This window comes from Scyliorhinus canicula, chromosome 9 (genome assembly GCF_902713615.1).
Source record: "Scyliorhinus canicula chromosome 9, sScyCan1.1, whole genome shotgun sequence".
NCBI classification, from domain to species: domain Eukaryota; kingdom Metazoa; phylum Chordata; class Chondrichthyes; order Carcharhiniformes; family Scyliorhinidae; genus Scyliorhinus; species Scyliorhinus canicula.
The window spans coordinates 168,077,512-168,100,589 of record NC_052154.1 but is presented as its reverse complement, the minus strand read 5'-3'; the positions used below and the strand labels follow the sequence as shown (position 1 = coordinate 168,100,589).

Genomic DNA, 23,078 nt, shown 5'->3' with positions numbered 1-23,078 from the left:
GCTGCTGCGGGCCCATCTCTGTGTCACGTACAAGGACCAATATTTTTCTTTCGATTTGCCTGTGGAAACGCTGGACTTCGCGAAAAGGAAAGGACCGGTAGTGGACTTTGAACATTGCTGCAACGTTCATGTTTTAAAAAGTTTATTGTTTTTTGTTTTGTGGACGTTATTTGTAATGCCTTCTGTATCGATTTGGGGCCAGCTGCAGAGCTGAGTGAGTTAAACATTTGCACTGTTGGGGATGGAGGTGTGCTTGTTAGATGCTGGATCTTTTCTTTGTTTAGCGGGTTTTTTGGGCAATTGTGTTGGGATTGTTTCTCATTTGAATATGTGTGTATGAGCTGGGGGGCGGAGGGTGGGGAGGGAACAATAGGTGGGAGAATGTCTGGCGCCAGGGGCGGGGGCCACCAAGCTAGCTGGGCGGGCTAGCTCACAGAAGCGCAGTGGGGGGTGAGCAGATGTTAGGCTTATCGAAGGGGTTGATTTACATTGTGCTGTTACTAGGGGGGCGGGGGGAAAATGTTCTGCTGATAAGGGAGGGACTTATGCTGAGGGACAGAGAGGAGGTCTGGGGTGGAGGCTGCCTGGGGACGGGCTGGAGGAAGCTGGAGACTGGCCCAAGAAAGGGGATTGCTGATCGGCGAAGTGGGGTGGGGAGTGGGATGGCTGATTGGCGAAGGGGGGGGGGGGGCGATGAGCCCCCCAACTAGGCTGATCACCTGGAATGTACGAGGACTAAATGGGCCGGTCAAGAGGGCATGCGTGTTCGCGCATCTGAGAGGACTGAAGGTGATGCTAATGCTACAGGAGACGCACCTCAGAGTACCTGACCAGATTAGATTAAGGAAGGGATGGGTCGGACAGGTTTTTCACTCTGGACTGGACTCGAAGACTAGAGGGGTCGCGATCCTGATCAACAAGCAAGTGGTGTTTGAGGCGGGAAGAATAGTTACGGATGTGGGAGGCCGGTACATTATGGTCAGTGGGAAACTGGAGGGGGTGCAGGTGGTACTAGTATATGTGTACTTGGGACTATGTGGAGTTTATAAAGAGGTGCTGGGGAAGATACCGGACCTGGGTTCGCAAAAGTTGGTCATGGGAGGGGACTTCAACACAGTTATTGATCCTGGTTTAGACCGGTCAAGCTCAAAAACGGGCAGGGTGCCAGTAATGGCAAAGGAACTAAAAGGGTTTATGGAGCAGATGAGGGGGATGATTTGGGCAGCCGAGAGTGAAGGGGTTCTCCTTCTACTCACGTGTAGAAAGTGTACTCCCGGATTGATTTCTTTATTCTGAGCACGGCTCTACTGACGGGGTGGTGGACACAGGGTACTCAGTGATTATAATCCCAGACCATGCCCCGCACTGGGTTGACCTACCGGTTAGTAAAGACAGTAACCAGCGCCCGCACTGGAGGTTAGACGTGGGACTTTTAGCTGATGAAGTGGTGTACGGGTGGCTGAGGAAATGTATGCAGAACTACCTGCAGGTGAACAACACGGGAATTTTCAGCAGCAACGGTCTGGGAAGCACTGAAGGCGGTGGTTACAGGGGAGCTGATCGCGATACGGGCCCACAGGGAGAAAGTAGACAGAGCAGAGACGGACCGACTGGTAAAGGAGATATTACAGGTTGATAGGAGGTATGCAGAGACTCCAGAGGTAGTGCTTTTAAGGGAACGGTGGAGGCTACAGGCAGAGTTCGGCTTGTTAACCACAGGGAGGGCGGTAGAGCAGCTGAGAAAGGCGAGGGGGGCAATTTATGAGCATGGAGAGAAGGCAAGCAGATGATTGCACGGCGGCTTAGAAAGAGGGACGCAGCCAGAGAGATAGGGATAATAAGGGATGGGGACGGGAGCCTGGTTGGAGACTCAGCAGGGGTGAATAAGGCATTTAAGGAGTTCTATTGTAGGCTGTATGGGTCGGAGCCCCCAGCTGGGCTGGAGGGGATAAGGCACTTCCTAGGGGAGCTGAATTTCCCAAAGGTGGACAGGGAGCTGATAGAAGGGCCGATCGGGATGGAAGAGATAGCGGAGGGTCTGAAAGGATATTGGGGCCGCTGTTGATGAGGACATTCAATGAGGCAAGGGAGCGTGGGGTGCTTCCCCCGACGATGTCACAGGCCATGATTTCGCTGATCTTGAAGCGGGGCAAGAACCCGGAGCTGTGTGGGTCCTTCAGGCCGATATCCCGACTGAATGTGGACGCCAAACTACTGGCCAAAATTTTGTCCTCTAGGATTGAGGACTGGGTGCCGGACGTTATTGGGGAGGACCAGACGGGGTTTATTAAGGGAAAGGCCATTGGTGGCCAATGTAAGAAGGTTGTTAAACGTGATCATGATGCCCCCGGAAGATAGGGAGGTGGAGGTAGTGGTCACAATGGACGCAGAGAAGGCTTTTGATCGAGTGGAATAGGAATATCTGTGGGAGGTACTGCGACGGTTCAGATTTGGGTGGGGCTTTTTTGACTGGGTCAGGTTGCTGTATCAGCCTCCTGTGGCGAGCATGCGGACGAATATGACAACATCGGACTATTTTAGGCTGCATCGGGGGATGAAACACGGATGCCCCCTCTCCCCACTGTCGTTCGCGTTAGCCATAGAGACGATGGCAATTGAACTGAGAGCTTCAAGGGGCTGGTCCAGGGGGGGGGAGTGGAACACAGAGTTTCACTTTACGCACTTGACCTGCTCCTGTATGTATCGGACCCAGCAGAGGGGTTGGAAGAAATCATGAGGATTCTGGGGGAATTCGGCTGGTTTTTGGGGTATAAACTAAATATGGAGAAAAGTGAGATGTTTGCAGTCCAGGCAAGGGGACAGAAGAGGTGACTGGGGGAACTGCCGTTTAGAGTAGTGGGGGGAAGCTTTCGATATCTAGGCATCCAAGTGGCGCAGGAATGGGAACAGCTGAACAAACTAAATCTGGCCCGACTAGTGCACCAATGAAGGACCACTTTCGGAGGTGGGACGCGCTCCCGTTGTCACTAGCTGGGAGGGTGCAGACGGTGAAGATGACAGTCCGCCCAAGATTCCTGTTTGTGTTTCAGTGTCTCCCCATCTTTATTCCCCGTCCTTTTTTAAACGGGTCAACATAGTGATCACTGGCTTTGTATGGGCGGGCAAGACCACGCGAGTAAAAAAGGGGATGCTTGAGCGGAGCCGGGGAGAGGGCGGGCTGGCGCTGCCAAACTTCAGTAATTACTATTAGGCGGCGAATATAGCCATGATCAGGAAGTGGGTGGTGGGGGAAGGGTCGGCATGGAAGCGTATGGAGGTGGCTTCATGCAAGGGCACCAGCTTGGGGGCATTGATAACGGCGCCTCTGCCATGCCCATCTGCACGGTCCTCCACCAGCACCATGGTGGTGGCGGCCTTGAGAGTCTGGGGGCAATGGAGGAGACGTGGGAGCGGAGGGAGCATCGGTCTGGTCTCCAATCTGTAATAATCACCCGTTTGCCCCGGGAACAATGGATGGAGGGGTTTCAGAGATGGCAGAGAGCAGGGATTGAGAGGATGGGGGAATTATTTGTAGAGGGGAGCTTTCTAAGCCTAAGGGAGCTGGAGGAGAAATTTGGATTGGCGAGGGGAAACAAATTTTGGTACCTGCAGGTGCGGGACTTCCTACGGAGGCAGGTTTCAATCTTCCCGCTCCTACCACCAAGGGGGATACAGGACAGGGTCATTTCCAGAGTGTGGGTGGGAGAAGGGAGGGTCTCCAACATCTGCAAGGAATTCATGGGGTCAGAGGGGATGCAGACGGAGGTACTGAAGCGCAAGTTGGAAGAACAGCTGGGTGGAGAGATAGAGGATGGTCTATGGGCGTACTTGTTGAGTAGAGTCAACGCGTCCACAACATGTGCCAGGCCCAGCCTTATACAGTTTAAGATTGTTCACCAGGCTCACATGACCATGGCCCGGATGAGCAGGTTCTTTGGTGCAGACGATAGGTGTGCAAAGTGTGTGGGAGGGCCAGCGTAGCATGTCCACATGTTCTGGTCATGGCCAAAGCTTAGGGGATTCTGGCAGGTGTTTGCAGATGTCATGTCCACGGTGTTGGAAACAAGGGTGGCGCTGAGTCCAGAGGTGGCGATTTTCGCGATGTCGGAAGATCCGGGAATCCAGGAGGCGAACGGGCAGACGTTCTGGCCTTTGCTTCCCTGGTAGCCCGGAGACGGATATTATTAGCTTGGAGGGACTCGAAGCCCCCGTAATTGGAGACCTGACTATCTGACATGGCTAGCTTTCACTGTCTGGAGAAAATCAAGTTCGCTTTGAGGGGGTCAATGTTAGAGTTCGCCCAAAGGTGGCAACCATTCGTCAACTTCTTTGCGGAAAATTAATCGTCAGCAGAAGGTGGGGGGGTTAGCTTAGTTTAAAGTAGGGGGTGAGTAAATGTGGGAAATGTAAGGCAGGAAGACGGCTTTTGCACTATGTTTATAAATTCATGTACATTGTTTATTTTGTTGTTGTAAAACCAAAAATACCTCAATAAAATGTTTATTAAAAAATAAGAAGAGCAAATCGTGCATATTAAATCACTTGAGTTTAACTTATAAATTCTAAATTATTTTTCAGTAACATTTATAAGGAATTTATTTATAATGGGAATTATTACTCAAGTTTAAAGAAATAATTATACTCTAATTCGAAGAGCATTCTCAGAGAATACCATCTGGAATGTGGAGCTCATTTTGCTGTAGGTTATAAAAGCGTCTGGAAGTTTGGCAAGAAAAGAGAAAACATTGTAGAGATCCTAATAACTGTCTATCTTGTGTTATACTGCTTGGTGGTGTGATTAATACATTGGAGAACTAAAGTAAAGGTTCGCTGATGCCATTGCTTCAACCTGACAGAGACACTTTGGTCCATATTTTGCAGTCCATGACAAAATGAGTTTTCATCACAGACCCTCAAGAAAACTACAGACAAATTTCTAGAAATCTTTGTGGCATGAATTTCACCTTTTCCAACAATCATTTCATTCCAGAGTTAATTCAAGGGAATCTCTGGGATTGTCCAGCAACAATGATGTTATCAAGCAGGTTAAGCAGTAAGTCACGTTGATGAGTTCCTAAACAACAAAATGGAAAGAAAAAAGCAGTGATTATCTTATCTGCCCCTTTTAATCATTTTACAGACAGGAAAATAAAGATTACATAATATGTGATTACGATGGGAAATATTATAAGCAAACTGTACATATTTTTCTAAAAATCTTAAGTTTTTTTAAATTATCAGGGATAAACTTGACATTCCACAAACATAAAATTAGTTTTTCATGGCCAGAGAGGCTATCAGCAGTAATTATGAATTTAGTTTTCTGGGGGAAATCCAGTTACGTCTCATTCAACAAGCATAATATTTTCAAGACTCAGAATCAAGCTGGCATTCTAATTGCCATAAACTGGTCAGTCTACAGTGATGTTAACATCCTAACAAGCTCATGCTTATCGCTAAAATAACAGTACTAATAAGATAAAATATTTTTTGAATTTGCCATCATTGTCAAGCACATTACTGGTAGGGTTACTAGACGCAAGCATACCAGATAAAGGAAACTGTAGCGACATGTATGACCGACTGGTAGAAAGGGCCGACACCGTACTGGACGCAACAAGAAATAAATGGGAGGAGGACCTGGTGATTGAAATAGGGTGGGGACTCTGGGGAGAAGCATTGCATACGGTCAACTCCACCTCCACGTGCGCAAGGCTCAGACTGACGCAATTAAAAGTGGTACATCGAGCCCACTTAACAAGAACCCGTATGAGTAGGTTCTTCCCGGAGGTGGAGGATATATGTGAACGGTGCCAAGGAGGCCCGGCCAATCACGGCCACATGTTCTGGCCTTGCCCCAGACTTGCGGGGTAGTGGACAGCCTTCTTCAAGGCAACGTCCAAAGTGGTGGGGATGAGGGTGGAGCCATGCCCGAAAGTGGCGGTCTTCGGGGTATCAGACCTGTCAGATCTATTCCTGGGGAGGAGGGCGGACGCCCTTGCCGGTGCCTCCCTGATCTACCGCCATAGAATCCTGTTCGGCTGACGGTCAGCAGCACCATCCAAAGCTGCAGACTGGCTGTCCGACCTCTCGCAATCTCTCCAAATGGAGAAAATCAAGTTCGCCATCCGAGGGTCAGACGACGGCTTCCACTGAACATGGGAGCCATTCACCCAATTGTTCCGGGACCTGTTTGTGGCCATCGAACAAGCAGAAGAATAGCCAGGTAGCCAAGAATCAGGGGAAGGCAGCCAAGGCATGTGAGGGAGAGATAGACCAGGAGAGGGGAGGGGGGGGGGGAACAACTAAACCTAAGAGAAAAGAAAGACGAACCACAGGAGGGGAGTAAGAGTGAAGAAACAGGGAACAATAGAGGAGAACCAGGGACATGGGGGGAGGCAGGAAAATGATAGCTGGAAGGAGGGCATGGGAAACGATAACAAACTTGGCATCTACAGGAACAGAGAGCAAAGAGAATCCAGACGAAAGACGGGACAAACGGCTGAAGCGGAGGTTAGCGTGAGAGGACAATGGCAGCGAAACCCGTCCATGAGAAGCAAGACCCCCTTTGAGTACTGCCCTCTGTAATTGTTTCTCTGGCACCCAAATGTATATCTACCTCCCCAGTCTCACTGCCCCCCCCCCCCCCCCAACAGATGCCTACTTATGTGCTGTAAATAATATTGTCAATTGTACAGAGTTGCTGCTGTTGAGCTGGTACATAATATCTTTCCAGTTACTTTATTTTATTTTTTATTATTACTTTTTTTTTGGTATGTTTGTGTGTGCCCTTCTCTTCTATATAATATATATATATATATATCTTATTCTGGGTATGCAACGGTAAATATACTTTGTTCAAAATCCAATAAAAAACATTTATTAAAAAAATCATTGTCAAGCAAATGATATAGTCGTTGATCGGTGATCAACCTAAGTGTTATAACCATAACATCTGTCATTTATACACTGAGCTAGAGCTAAATGATTCTAAAATAGGAAGCACAATGAGTAATTATGAGGATCAAAGGAATTTGCAAGACAGTGCTAATGAGATCATAGAATGGGCAAAGAATTACAGATAGAATTCAATATGAGTAAATCTGAGGTGACACATTTTGATAGAATAAAAATAATTCTAATTTGAAAGGGACAAGACTGTATAATATGGAAGGATTTGGGAGTTCAATTCATAGATGTAAAAAGGTCTCAAATGCAAATTAAATTGTGGGTTTTATGGCCGAAGGTATAGAATATAAAAGTTAAGATGTAATTTTACTCAGACTTCAGGTCAAATACTGCATGCAGTTTTGGGCTCCACGCTATAGGAAGCATGTTGGGGCATAAAAGGAGGTAGAGGGACTTACAGTGACTTATGTAGGAGGCATGAGGAGGCTCTCTGTTTACAAATCATTCTTGAAGCCGTACCGGACATTCGCAGAAGTTGCAAAACCCAACTACGCGATGTGTAAATACACAGACCCGACGAAAATGCCGAAAAAGGAGAAAAACAGAAAAGATGCAGGCCGCATTCACTCCTCTGATTCTGAGGCTTCGCAAGACTCAGCAAGTTGGTGAGGGCGGGCTCTCCTTCTCCCCTAAAGACCATACTGTTAACTGCATCGACCACTAAGGGGAAAGTTGAAGAAGTCGATCGATGGAGCTCCAGCTCATGGGCGGGATTCTCCGACCCCCTGCCGGGTAGGAGAATCGCCGGGGGGGGCGGCATGAATCCTGCCCCGCTGCTCCAACACCGGCTGCTGAATTCTACGCGCCAGTGTTTTGGCAGGGGCGGGGATCGCGCCGGTCGGGGGCCCTTGGCAGTGGCCCCCCTGACGATTCTCCGGTCCCTGATGGGCCTAGCGGCCGCCCATTTTCGGCCAGTCCTGCCGGCGAGGATTAGACCAGGTCCGTACCGGCGGGACCTGGCTCTGAGGGCAGCTTGCGGAGTCCTCAGGGTGGGGAGGAGGGGGAATCCGGATGGTGGTCTGGCCCGCGATCAGGGCCCACCGATCTGCGGGCGGGCCTGTGCCATGGGGGCACTCTTTCCCTCTGCGCCAGCCTGTGTAAAGCTCCGCCATGGCCGGCGCGGAGAAGAAACCCCCTGCGCATGCACAGGAATCACGGCAGCGGTTCTGGGAACACGCTAACACTTCTGGGCAGGCGCCAACTCGTGCCGGCCGGCGGAGGCCCTTCAGCGCGGTTGGCGCCGCGCCAACCACTGTAGCGCCGGCCTAGCCCCCGAAGGTGCAGAGGATTCCGCACATTCCGGGCGGCCCGTAGCCGGAGTGGTTCACGCCATCCTTTGGCGCCGGTACGGCCCACCCCGCCGGATACCGGAGAATCCCGGCCCACATGACTGTAAAATTGGAGAATATGAACAGAACTTTAGAAGCTTGTGTGGCTGCAGTATAAAAACATGGAAACAGCCCAATCTGACCACAGTTGTCGGATCACATCACTGGAAACCAGCCTAACATCAGTGGCAGAGACTAATAAAAATCCGGTTGGCAGCAGTACCGGAGAATTGCCCAGGGGGGGGGTGCTACCAGCGGGCACCGAATGGTGTAGCGCAATTCCTGCCCCCACCAAAACCCTGACGTCGGAGAATTCGGCAGCCGGCGGGGACGGGATTCACGCTGTCGCCCGGCGATTTTCCGGCCTGGCGGGGGGTCGGAGAATTCCGCCCGAGGAGTATTGTCTGGAGTATTGTCCTGATTATCCTCATTGCTGGAAACTCTCGGATATGTCATTTTATGGGCTATAACTGAGGTTGCGGAGGTGGAGGTGGATGTAACTGCTCAACACAATAAAACAAAAGTAGAAAGACAACAAGAAATTCATTTTTGAAGTAAGTAAATGAGCAGATTGTCATGCGAACTCTGAACTATTACAATCACAGCTTTACTTTGTACACAAGGTGGTACAAGGACCAGTTTCTGATATTTCCAATGTAATTTCACTCCGAGCACTGTGGACACCCATGTTCGTCAAGAATCTATCTACCTCTGCCTTAAAAATATGATGTGGAGATGCCACCGTTGGACTGGGGTGGGCACAGTAAGATGTCTTACAGCACCAAGTTAAAGTCCAACAGGTTTGTTTGGAATCGCTCGCTTTCGTAGCTCCTTTTATGAGGTGGAAGGATTTGGGAGTTCAATTCATTTGGGAGTTCAATTCATCAGGTGAGTCATGCTCCGAAAGCTTGTGATTCCAAACAAACCTGTTGGACTTTAACCTGGTGTTGTAAGACATCTTAAAAGTAATCAATGACCCTGCCTCTACCACTGTCTGGGGAGGAGAGTTTCACAGACTCATGCACCTCTGAGAGAAAAATTACTCCTTACCTCCATCTTAAATGGGAGACCCCTTAATTTTAAAGTGTATCCCCTAGTTCTAGTCTCTCATGCAAGTTGAAACAGCCTTTAAGCTTCAATCCTGTCAAGTTCCCTCAAGATTTTCTATGTGCCAATAAGATAACATCACAATTTTCTGACCTCCAATGGATGCAGGCCCAGCCTGTCCAACTCTTTTTCATAAGATACCCCCCACCCCTCACATCACAAGTATCATTCAATTTATATCCTTTCTTTAATGAAGAGACCAGAAATGTACATCGTACTTTAGATATAGTTGTTCCAAAACCCTGTACACCTGGAGTAAAACATCCCTGCTTGTATATTCCATTCCCCTGGCAATAAAAAACAGTATTCCATTTGTTTTCCTAATCACTTGCAATATGTGCATACGACCTTTTCCTGATTCATGTACCAGAACATCCAAATCCCTCTGTACCACCACGTTTTGCAATCCCTTTTCATTTAAATAGTATTACTCCATTTCAGTTTTTCTTGGCAAAATGGACAATTTCACATTTTTCCATTTGATACGCCATCTGCCAAATTTTTGTTGACTCACATGACCTATCTGCATCCCTTTGCAGACTCCTCGGGCGGGATTCTCCGACCCCACACCGGGCCAGAAAATCGGCGGGGGACGTCGTGAATTGTCCAGCACCAGGGTTTTGGCGGGGGCGGGAATCGCGCCGCACCGGTCGGAGGCCGCTGGCAGCGGTCCCCCCGGTGAATCTCCGGCCCGCGATGGGCCGAGCGGCCGCCCGTTTTAGGCCGGTCCCGCCGGCGTAAACTAGACCTGGTCCTTACCGGTGGGACCTGGCTGTGCGGGCGGCTTCTGGGGTTCTCTGGGGGTGCAGAGACTAACCCCCCTGCGCCTGCGCTGGGATGACGCCAGGACACGCTGGCGCTCCCGCACATGCGCCAACCCACGCCGGCCGGTGGATGCCCTTCGCTGCTGGTTGGCGTGTCGCCAAGCCCCTTCCGTGCCAGTTGGCGCAGCGCCAACCCCGCCGGCCCCGGCCTAGCCCCTGAAGATGCGGAGGATTCCACACCTTCCTGGTGTGGGTCACGCCACTCCTCGGCGACGGAACTGCCCGCCCCGTCAGATAGGGGAAAATCCCGCCCCTCATGTCCTCTTCACAACTTACTTTCCTACCTATCTCTGTGTCTTAAGCAATATTAGCAACCATATATTTGGTCCCTTCATCCAAATCATGCAGATAAATTGTGAACGGTTGAGCCTCCAAAACTGATCACTGTGGCACGCGACTCTACGTCTTATTGCTAAACTAAAAACCACCTATTTTCATTCACTCTCTTTTTCTCTGTTAGCTAACCAATTATTTGTCCATGCTGATATGTTACCCCTAAACTGTGAGCTCTTATTTTGTGTAATAATCTTTGATGTAGCACGTTGTTAAATGGTTATTATTTACTTTTGTTTATCATCTGTCCAATCTTCTGACCTGCCACCAATCTTCACAAAATTGTAAGCTTTTTCTTCCAATTTGTTGCTACCTTTAACTTCCTGAGCTAGCCACAGCTCGTGCACCCTTCCCCTAAAGTCTTTCTTTCTTAATGGAATGTATCTTTGCTGAGTGTTATGAAACATCTCCTTAAGTGTCTATTACTACATCTCTACTGACCTATCCCTTGATCTAATTTTCCAGCTCTATCTTCATGCCGTCATAATTGCCCTCATTTAAGTTTCAAACATTTAGTCTCAAACCCACTCTTCTCTCCCTCAAAATTCATGTCTAAGTTTTTTGAGGTTTTTTTCAAATTCTATGTCACTGGATACCACACTTGCTTTCCATTTGTGTCGTCCTGCAGTCGTTCACAATGCTCATTACAATTTGCCAAATGCCTAATTAGATGTTAATAGCAAATATTAATTTTGTTATCTCAGATCCTATGTCTAGATAATTACACATGTAGTAAATAAGAGTAGCCTCAAAGACCCAGGCAGATCAGCATTCACCATATCCTTTAGTCCTAGAAATGGACCCTACTCTATAGACAACCGTGTCTCTATCTATTTGACCATATTTGCTTTAATTAATAGACCGTTATCTTTGCTACCATATAAGGCACTTATGCAAAACCCTAAAATGCTTTGTGAAAACCCATGTAAATCACGTTGGGCTGCCACTCCATTTCCACCAATGTCTTCTGTGCCTGAGACCTTATGACTCAGACCGGGCGAGATCCAGACAGCGTCGCATTCTCCGCAGCCCGGAGTCTAAGAGGATTAGAGTGACAGAGGACAGGTGCCTCTTTAACTGTACTCGCTGTCGCAGAGCCGATAAGTTTAAAGGTTTACGTGGCACAGTGGTTAGCACTGCTGCCTCACAGCGCTGAGGACCCGGGTTTGATCCCGGCCCCGGGTCATTGTCCATGTGGAGTTTGCACACTTTCCCCATGTCTGCATAGATCTTGCCCCACAACCCAAAAAGATGTGCAGGGTAGGTGAATTGACCATGCTAAATTGCCCCTTAATTGGAAAAAAAAGAATTGGACACTCTAAATTTAAACAAAAGTTTAAAGGTCTGATTGCAACTGACAGGATAGGGGGTGGGATGGGGGTGTCGGACGTTAGGGTGGGTGGTGGGAGGGAGGGGTTCAGATGTTAAGGGGTTGGGGGTCTCGTGTATCGGGGGAGGTTGGATGTCGGCGGAGGGCTGAAATGAGAGGTAGGTGTAGGGTTGGTCTAGTGAGATTGGGCTGGTTCAGAGGTCTGGGTGCTGGGAGGGTTCGGACACTGGGGATATCGGAGGTCGAGGGTTCTGAGAAAGATTGGGGATTGGTGGGGATAGGAGGTCGGGGAGGTCTAACATCCGGGGGGGGGGGGGTATTATTGGTGGGTCGGGGGATGGGCTGTGTTGGATTGATGGGGCCCAGCCAGATCGGGGGTAGGGGTCGGGTGGGGGGATCCAGCCAGGTTGGGTGGGGGCTGAAAGCCATGCCTGCAGGTTGGGGTGAGAACTCCTTGGGAGGGTTAGGGGAATCCCATGGGGAGGTCAGGTGATAGGGAATACTCTGAGGAGTGGGGTGGCTAATCCAGGTGGTGATGGTGTCCTCTGGAGGGTTGGGAGTGAGGTCGGGGGGAGCAGTTCCATGGAGGAGTCGATTTGGGTGTTTACAGTAGTTACCCAGTTAAAAGAGGTTTTAATTCTTCTCACTTTCTCAGGATAACTATTAGTGTAACTGTAGTTTGGGATTTAAGCCGCATTTTCAAATGGTTCCCAGCACAGTGCAATTGCCCAGGCAAAGTTAACACTTGTGGGCAAATGCAATGTTTACCTTTTTCTAAAAATTTCCAATTAAGGGGCAATTTAGAGTAGCCAATCCACCTCCTCTGTACATCATTGGGATTTGGGGGTAAGACCCACGCAGACAAGGGTGCAAATGTTTACCTGAGAAGTTCCCAGAGACATTGCCCTGTGCATTTTTGGGATATCCCCAAAATCCACCCCGGGGAACCTGGATGTTACAACCATAATTTTCTTGCTTATTCCTGACTCATTTTTTGAAGAGGGCAAATTTGCCATCGTCTAGTCCTCAAAATTATAGATCGAGTGAAACCTATAAAATGAATGGATATGAGAACCACATTCTAGGCATATCTTGCTTTCCAACTAAACTTTATAAACTGAGCTGCATTTTTGGAACATAAGTAACAATGACCTACAGAAATATATGTATTTATATTTAAAATGTGATGAATAAATTGGAAGTAAATTATATTGGCTTAAAAATTATCCATAGTTATCTGACTGGATAAAGGTCTGTGCAATATACTACTTAGCTGGACAGACCATAATGTCCTAATAAACAAAATACTGCAGATGCTGGAAATTTGAAATAGAAACAGAAAATACTGGAAATACTCAGCAGGTCAGGCAGCACCTGTGGAGGGAGACTGAATTATCTGAAACTCAGTGAAACATAACTCAAGCAGAGTTATGTTCACTGAGTTTTAGTTAATTCAGTCTCCCTCCACAGATGTTGCCTGACCTACTGAATATCTCCAGAATTTTTGGTTTATATTCCATAAGATCCCAGGTTAGGTTTCCAGATTCTTCTGAGTTAACTAATCTCAGACAAGGCACTATGCAAATGTGTAATTACAGTTGGTGTCTAATGAATTGACTTATTGGCCCTTAATACTCAAATTGCCTGTCAACATCCATTACTTGGGTTTACAGTACAGAACCACACATTAGCAAATATCATCCACTTCAGGATAAAATAGTAAGGATTTAAATTACGTATAGATTCCTGAGACCAAATGAGGCTTCATCTATCACCGAGTAATGACATTGCAACTGCAATAAACAGGTGCATGGAGCGACAAAACAGTAATTTGCTGAAAATATTTATTGCATTTAATGTATAAATATGTTCTATTTTCTCCCGAGCATTGTACTTTCCATTTGTTTTGTACAGTACAGGGGTATCATCTTTGGTTACTGACCACCACTTTATCCACCTGTGTGTATAGTATAAGACATCTGCTGCAAAGCAATGTTTTCATAACATAAAAGATCCAAATGATACCATGCTGTAAATGCTGTACTGAAGCAAAGCTGCGGAAGACAATCCAAGGTGGCTATTGTCACCAAATCAACCACCGCGAAGCAGTAGTATTGGTCGTAACATTAAGCTGTTGCAAAATCTTAAGTACTGTATGATTTCTAAATGGAAACAGTTGGACTCATTAAATAAATGGCTGCTTTTAATTGCTTTGAATGTACTCAGTTGTCTTTACTTTAGTTCTAAGTTATTCAAGAAACGCAGGCCATGTTACACCATAATGAAGGAAGCTCAAAAGCAGGAATTAATAAAACTGCAAAAAAGCAGTTCAGACTGTTTTCTGACCAAAAAATTGAATTAGAGGCGACAACAAAATATTTCAAGGGATTATAGAAGAAATTAAAGATTGATTTTGTAGTCAAAATGTTACCAGTGGTTTTATCCTAACTTCTTTTGAAGTAACAATATAAGAAGCATGATTGCTTGGTCGTGTGATGGTAGTTTCAAGAGACTGTGTTTTAGAATATGTTGAAGAGTAGGCAAATGTTAAATAACTGTTGTATGTTTGAAGGGAAAGTGCAAAGGAAGTAGACCAAAAATCATAATTCTTTAATTCCTGGAAATCTGAACAAAATCAAAGCACACACATGCAATGCAGTATTTGTCAAGAAAATATTAACTTGTCTTGATTTTCTGCAAATGCTCATGGCAAACTGAGTATTTCCCCAGAAAGGGAAAGTAGACTTTATTTATAATATGACCATTTTATTTCCTATTGCACTATTACTGGCTATCAATTTTATCACTTTGGTGAAGACCATCAAATGACAACTGATCCTGATGTGTATATCTCAACACTCACTGCTTGAACCATTAAGGAAATCCTTGCATGCCATTTTTATATTGTAGGGTTGCCTACAAAGATGAGTATGCTGTCAGAGACAACCTTGTCATGTAATGGATCTAGTGCTGGGGCCAGAAGTGGGCACAAAAACATTTCTTGTATGGCAATTTCATTTGGTGTGTCTGATTAAATGTCCTTGGTGCAGAGCCAATTTGATTCCCTTGGCCTCCAATTATGTCATATTAAGGTTAACCTCAACCCTACCACACAGGCTAGCATGGCTGAATAATCACCGCTGTGGAGAAAGTTGTGCACTACTAATTTTAATGTTCTCAGAAGCCAGATCACCAACCTCATTTCTAAGTTATAGAACCATTTTAGAATTGATAACTTTTTGGCATTTGTATGAAATGTTTGTGTAATGACTGCACAAGACATTTTTTACATCATAATCTGGTACCTGTACTTTTCACCTAGTATTGCAATGGTAAAAAACTTGTTTAAGTTGGTCATCTCTGCTCATGTATATATCTCTGATATTGTATTCTCCAATGCTGCCCTAATGTTATAGGGTGTGCACAAAACATGCTTTGAAAGTCCAAGGAGTTGATCTTGCTATAAAAAGATGAGAAACGATACCATTGTAAAACTGTTTCATTGCGTTGAGCTGTTTTAGAAACCAGTTAAACCTCTCTGTTTTGATTTCTGGCTACTTTAATTGCTCTTTGCTATTAAAACTCTTTTTGAAAAAAAATTCAAGTTTTATTTTTAAAATATGGACAGCTAATTGCAAGGAGTAAGATATTGGATACATTTTCTAAGCACTGTAACAGTTGTTGACATATTGCAAAAAGCAAATTCACAGGTAAAACAGGTAAAACATGTTGCTTCAGCGTCCTTACAAAGTGCCAACAAGCATTTGAATTTTAAAAGCAACTTTCGCTGCATCTTGACAGTTTTACTCTGGAAACTCAACCGTCCAACAGAACCTCTCCCGCCCCAAGCCATTACTAAGCGTCTTGGCTCAGGTGCAAGAGGCCCATGTCCCAGAACCGCAGGCTAATGGAACTTTGGAGGATTTGGAACTTGACATACTGGAGAAAGAACTCAACATTATTTCTATCTGTTGGCAAAATTTAGCCGGTTTATTATTTTCCTTTTATTTACTGAGAACGGTGTTGCAGACTTGCAGGTGTTCCCTTAAGAATGAAGATTAATGTAAGCAATTGGGACATTTGTCAGTTAAAAATACAGCTGTATTCTTCAGTACTGTTTTGCATTTTCAACAGAATGTTTAGAGGTCGCTTTTTTCCAATTCACTATCTGTCCAGCAAGCCTGTTTATTATTTAACATTGTGCACTTCACCTATTCTGCTTAGTATCAGCTTTACATAGGTCTGTTTGTAGTTTCTAGTTGTACCAAATTGTATGTTTAGTTATCTGCACATGGTGACCAAAATGTATACCGAGACTGTGCATACTGTAACTTTCAAGAACGACACCCTAGTCAAGTGGAAGGAATTACTGCGATTATTGGACCAATCAATTGAGAAACCGGTACTGCAGATATAATACAAAGATTTAAAAATGTAACTGTAGCCTGAGCAGTAATGTGATATCTTGGATTGTTTGTGTAATTGTTTTAATTTTAGATAGTTAGCAAGAGCTGATTTTTAGGTAAAGACGTGCCCTTAAATCAATAGGTGACATCGGGGATCTTAACCTATTAATTTGGGTTAATTTTGTTCTTTCACTGTAGTATTTCTCATTGTGTTATGGAGACAATTCTATCTTGAGCTCAGAATAAAAGCCTTAGCCCAATAGGTTGCAGGCCACAATTTCATCAGTTGTGCATTGATCTAGCCTGTGGATTAATGAATATTATACACACAAATATGTACATTGAATTGACAAGTAGCCCTTGCCTAATATTGTAAAAGTAAAAAAATGTCTTTGTTTATGGAAACCATTTACAAGTGATAACGCCCCCCCCCCCCCCCCCCCCACATTTCCATTATTATCAGGTGTTTATAATTCTGTTTGAATAAATAACATCAATGTATCTGATGGTGATTAGCCAGCTCTCAAAATTGTTTTAAACTCGGTGACTTCTTGAACATTCTGTCGAGATATTCCTTATTGCCTTGTTAGCCGATGACCAGAGCACCTTTGGATCTGACTGCAGTTCGAGGCAAGAGTCACCTCCTTCTCCCTTAATGAGTTAAATTCTTCTACTTAATTTTGCCCCTTCAAAATCTTGTACATTTTATAATCCCATTAATTTAATCTAAGGTGCTGCAGGAGAGCGTTATAAAGCAATATTTGACACTGAGTCAGTTATAGATCTTCTAATTCTGAAACCACAATGGGATTCAGGATAGACTCATTTAGCCAAGATCTGCAGCCTGACATGGCAACACTGGTAAATACCTTCCCCATGATGCTCAGTCTTGATAATTGTTGCAATTGCTGTGGTCACCTCTGTAGTTGGCAGGAATCACAATCTCTGAAAAAAGCATATCCTGGGGTACTGCGTCCTCCTCCCAGCAGAGACAGATCAGTTCCTGCAGATACTTCAGGAATGTTGGATTCCTGTGCTTGATGAGTTTAGGCAGCATAACATCAGCACCTATGGCTTTGCCCATGTCAAACAAGTCAATAACTGGGTTTGATATCAAGTTCTGTCATAACAGGCGGATGTTCTGACTAGAGTATCAAGATAGTATTTCACTCATCTCTCCAATTGTTTATTTCATTTGCTGATGACCGCCTCTGCCTTTGTTTTATGTGGAGCTGTTTTCTTTGCTGATGGACTTGTATTTTTGATCTCTTCAAAAATGCTCCTGAGTCAAAGGATGGTTTGGCAGTGTTGTAACCAGTAGTCATTGGCGCACTGCTTAGTAGCTGTTGGATTTTACCTTTAATCCATTTTGTCTGTTAGAAGAAGAATTCAGCTATTAGTCCATTCAGTGTTTTGTCGCACATATTTCTTTTGTAATTATTGAGAGCAGACCACTTGGCTTCATTGAGAGATACCATCACAGTGATGTGAGCCTTTTAACAACCAGCATTTCCCTGCTGATACATCAGACTTAATTTTTTTTCCAGTTAAGGGGCAACTTAGTGTGGGCAATCCACCTACCCTGCACATCTTTTGGGTTGTGGTGGTGAGACCCACGCAGACATGGGGAGAATGTGCAAACTCCACACGGACAGTACCCGGGTCCTCGGCACCGTGAGGCAGCAGTGCTAACCACCATGCCACCCATCGACTTAATTTAGTTGACTCCACAACTGCTTCTTCAGGGACTGACTGCAGTCCCAGCAGTGACGACCACTTGAACCTGGCACTGTTGAGACTACAGAGCTGCTGGCCAATCTCTTAAGGTAAGACTTACACCCCAAATGGGAGCAGAAGTTCGCCTTGAACCAACAAATGCATCATCAAATATAAAATGGCTGCAGGACAGACAGTTTTATTGTGATTTGGCTCTCAAACGACCTTTTAGTCAGGTAATGGGGAGAGGTGAGGAACACAGTGCCAGTAAAAGACAGCCCATGGTTTTGAAGTTTATTTACATTTTTAAACATGTCTTCTTGTTATTGAGGGTTGGATTCACCGGTCCACTCAGCCATGTATTTCCCAGCGGCGTACTGTTTGCTGGCGATGGGATTCTCTACTTCCACCGCTTGTCAATGGGACTTCCCATTAAAACCACCCACACCGCTGGGAAATCTGTGGGTGTGGGGTACACTGCCGGCAGGAAAGGAGAATCCCAACAGCTGGAGAATTCCTGCCTAAAGGTACTCTGAAAACCATTGCTTGATCAAGTCATGGTTTTAATAAGTTCTATGCAGTGGTTTTGTACCATATATTCTATTTGTTCCATTCACAGGTAATAGTACACCACTGGCCACTTTCTCGATTGTTCCACTATTTCTTTTTGTTACGCAATATCTGTTTGCGAAATGATATTTATCTTGTTATATCAGTACTTTTGTTGCTATTTTTCTTTATTGATTGCAAAACTATTCTGCATTTTCTGAAGAAAGCTTGCTTTCCTTTTAGGACACACAGCCATTTGCCAATGCCCATGAAGTGCTGTCCCGTTCTCGATCACGTACCAACGTTTTGAATAAAGTTGAATATGCACAGCAGCGATGGAAGAGACAAGTGCAAGAACAAAGGAAATCGGTCTTTGATCGCCATGTTGTCCTCAGCTAAATACACTGCTTCTTAAAGTACATTCAGGAAAATAGGAAGAGAAAAGTCAGTGGACCTATAGAAACAATGTCTGACAATTTTCTTTGCGGTCCTCCCTGCCTGTGAAATTCTTTTTATCCTTGGCTCTTTGAGAAAATAGTATAGCAATCATGTCAGTAGTTTGATATTCTTTCGTAATCATGATTTTGATGTAGCTATTTTAATAGTTTTCCCCGTAAATTATGATATGATTGTGGAACAAATGCCACAGCATAACAAGTGATAATAAACTATTATAAAGTAGAACTATAAGTTAATATTTTTTCCTGTTTGCTTTAATTATGGTGCAGTTACAGAAGAATGCTTTTATAATATCACAGGGTATTGACAGAAGACTAAGACTTGCAGCTTTTGATATAATCACAGAATGACTGTTAACGAAAATCATTCTTTGAGGTGCTCTCCCAGCACTCCCTGTCCTGGAGGAAGTGCCTAAGATTTTTGTTGACACCCAACATCTCCCTTTCATTTTTGTTTTTAAACTAACTTTCTTAATGAAGTAGTGAAGCCTAAAGATGACAACTGTAAACATAATTATTCTGATAATTAATCAAACATTAGGGTAAGGAGTACATGTTCCTAACCCTCCCGCACCGCAAACTCTTTGCAGCTTATGGAAAATAATTAGTTTTAATCATTGTTCTGGACCAAATGTTACAGAAATAGCCTAATAATGTTTTGAAAAATGGTGCTAGAGTTTACAATTTTTACACAAGCACTGATTCAAAATGCTTTGTTCTCCAGTTAATCTTCCCGTTAAAAGCTGGATTATGCAGTTGATCAGTAATCTTAGTTTTTCCTTTCCCTTTTGTTCTGAAGGCATTGACTGAATAAGATGCACACGTTCATTAGTTTCAGCAACTCCCTTCCTGTTAAGTTGCTCAAATTTTGGCCGCGACATGGTATTGGTAAATTCCACAGTGGGAAACACCAGAACCATTCGCAACCCTTTGTACACCTAACATCTGTGTGCATTTTCTGGTGGAGCTCACTGTGTGCTGGTTAGAAACAGGCACTATGAGTAATCAATCCCCCCCCCCCCCGGCCTGGCCCCATTCACCTAACTATCGGACACAAGACCAGGAATTGTGTCTCTTTCCCTCACCCCTTATTATTGCATCAGATCAGCTAATTCAATACAATGAAGAGATCATTTTGGTCTGTATGATTCAGTACAATGACATACAGTATATTTACCCAAGAGAAGCCTTAGCCTTAATGTGCAATTAGATGTTAACACATTAGTGATCTGTTTTTTATTCTATTATAGTATTTTGAGTATTGCTTTGTAAATCTCTGAATTACATGTTTCCTGTTCAGATGGTGGCTAGGCTAGCAGGTTTTGGTTCATATTGTTTTGTAACCAACTATTGGAATACCTAAAATTGTTTTATCACATTTTTTGTAGAACACATCACACCACCACCCTCCTCCCTGCATATGCAATACACAATTGAAATTAACTTGTCAAGTGAAGAAAAATTGGCATCACGATCTGCACATCTGTGTATAGCTTTTTAGTTATAGTGTGCTGCACCAGCACTGCGCAGGGCTAATTTTAACTGTTCACCAAATGCCACACAAAGTTGAGAGAAAATAGTTTGCTTATGAAGATTAGTGTGTTTTTTAAACTGGTAAACTTCCATCTCATGAGGTACTAAGATTCTGATATATTTTACAGGGGATCAAAACAGTTCATGCAATAATAAGGTTTACAAAAAGTACTGCAGGATGAAAAGCCAATGGCTATTATTACGAATACTAAAATTCTATATTCTGCACAATTAATGATTTAAATCTGGAATTGTACAGGAAATCTTTAGAACTACATAATACTGATCCTTTAATTTAAGCTATATTTCTCCCTCATTGATCTCCCACTTCCACCCATCTTCCTCCTAATGGTACCAATGTGTATATTCTGGGACCTAAATTTTGTTTTATAAGTTGTAATTAATAAATTAAAAAATTCTGGCTTAAATTCTGAATGTTTATTCATTTGCAATGGCAAATATAATGATATCTTACCCCAGGTAAGTGAGAAAACAACCCTTTAGGGTTAAAGTCCATGATTGATAGGATACATTATTGTACAGGACATAAAAGTAGATCCAGCAGCAGTACAAATGGTATGTATGCTTTTTAATATTTTTAATTCCCAAGTTCAGAGTTGTCATTTTGGATTGCCTGATTTTTTTTTAAACTTGGGACTTTTGATTCAGATCCCTAAACTTAACAGTCCACTGAAAAAGAAAACCTAGTGACAACTGAATCAGTTGTCCAAATAGAAATTGATATCTTTCACTAAAGCCCATCATTTGAAGAAGTGAGTAATGTATAGCAAAAGCTATCTAGTCTGATTAACGTCTGGGATTATCATATTTCATTACACTAGCAACCTATTAATTATCCTTCACTGTCCTTCTGGCTCCCATACTCTTCAGTATTCCCTTTTCAGCCCAATTTATTTTTAAAATACTAATGGATATTACTTTGACAAAGAATTTTCAACAATAAACTAATGTTTTACCACTGTGTAAAGAATGATTTCTTACTCCTTTTGATTTTTTTTTTTCAACATCTTTAATTTGTTTCCTCTCTTTAACATCTATTTACCAGTGGAAGCAATCTTTTAATATTTTACTCTCACATAATCTATAATAATTTTAAAGCCTTCATGCAGGTTGTTCCCCAACGTTGTAATCACACAATGCAGCTTTTATCATACCAAGTTTAACAAATTTAATAATGGGCAGAATTTTCCCCAAAATTGGCATAATATCGGGCTGGATTCTCCGATTTGCAGACTAGGTGCTGATGCTGGTGTGGGAACAGTGGCGTTTTCCGACAGCAAAAGCCCCTCCGTCTGGTGGGGGGCTAGCAGCCGTGCAGCGTGACGTCACTGGCTTTACCTGCGGATACGGCGACAGAATTGCCGTGTCCGTGGCTGTGCCGCGCATGGAGGTGGCCTCGTTGTGTAACATGGCGCTGGCTGCTCGCAAACCTGGCCTGCCACATACTCTCCCCCAGTAACCCCCTCACCACCCCCAACTACCCCCCACCAGTGCTCCTGCCAAAGACCCCCTGCCAGCACCCCCCCCCCCCCCCCCCCCGGACTGGTGGTGCTGGACTCAGTCTGCAGCTGCCACGCGGGTTCACGAAATAAAAGGATAACTGTTCCACGCCATCGGGAACACGGCCCATTGGGGGCGTAGCAACGGGGCAGGGTCTCAGGCTTTTTGAGGGAGCGGAGCATCGCAAACGCGGCGGCGCCCCCTGATTCCAGTGCAAACGGGGATTCTCTGGCCGATTGCCGAACGCAGTTTCAGCGGCAGTGACCGCAGAATCTCACCCAAAAAGTTCTAATTAAAAGCTGCCATGTTGCTCCACAGATAAACAGCCAGGTATTCTCCCCAGATCCTCTGTCATTTTGTCAAAAACAAATAAGGGAGGCGTGTTTTGCACTGTCACTCTGACGGTGCGTTGCGGGGCCTAATAAAGCCGGTAAGTCTGGCTCAATAGAGATTGGGAAAGGATGCCCAATGTGGAAGTGAAACCACTACCGCCATCCCCGGCATCGGGGCTCAGTGGGAACCTTGCCCACCTCGATAGTGGGGTTCCCTGCAGACCTCGCCCCTGTCACTGCCAATGTGATACTGTTAATTTGGCAGTGCCAATCTGGAAATGCCAGCCCCCAGCGCGGCGGGGGGTCCCGGCGTATTGGAGTGGCGTCAACCACTCCGGCGTCGGGCCTCCCCAAAGGTGCGGAATTCGCCGCACCTTTAGGGGCCAAGCCCTCGCATTGAGGTGCTCGGCCCACAACATAGTGTTTGCCGCTCTGCCGGCCGCCGCGAACGACCTTTGGCGCCCCGCGGGGGTGGAAGAAAAAGAGTGCCCCCACGGTGCAGGCCCGCTCGCCGATCGGTTGGCCCCGATCGCGGGCCAGGCCATCGTGGGGGCACCCCGCGGGGTCAGATCGTCCCCCCCAGGACCCCGGAGCCCGCCTGCGCCGCCAATCCCGCCGGTACCAGAGGTGGTTTAAACAACGCTGGCGGGAAAGGCCTGTCAGCGGCGGGAC

The 23,078-nt window shown here is 45.2% G+C and overlaps 1 protein-coding gene across 1 annotated transcript in view; it reads left to right on the top strand.

Annotated features, from left to right (window-relative positions):
* Positions 1–20,981, top strand: part of tmem9b (TMEM9 domain family, member B) — a 73,747-nt gene extending 52,766 nt beyond the window's left edge. The window contains exon 5 of the mRNA XM_038808147.1: positions 18,806–20,981. Within this exon, the coding sequence (XP_038664075.1) occupies positions 18,806–18,961 (156 nt within the window). The 3' untranslated portion in view covers positions 18,962–20,981. The remainder of the gene's footprint in view (positions 1–18,805) is intronic.
* The last annotated feature ends 2,097 nt before the right edge of the window (positions 20,982–23,078 follow it).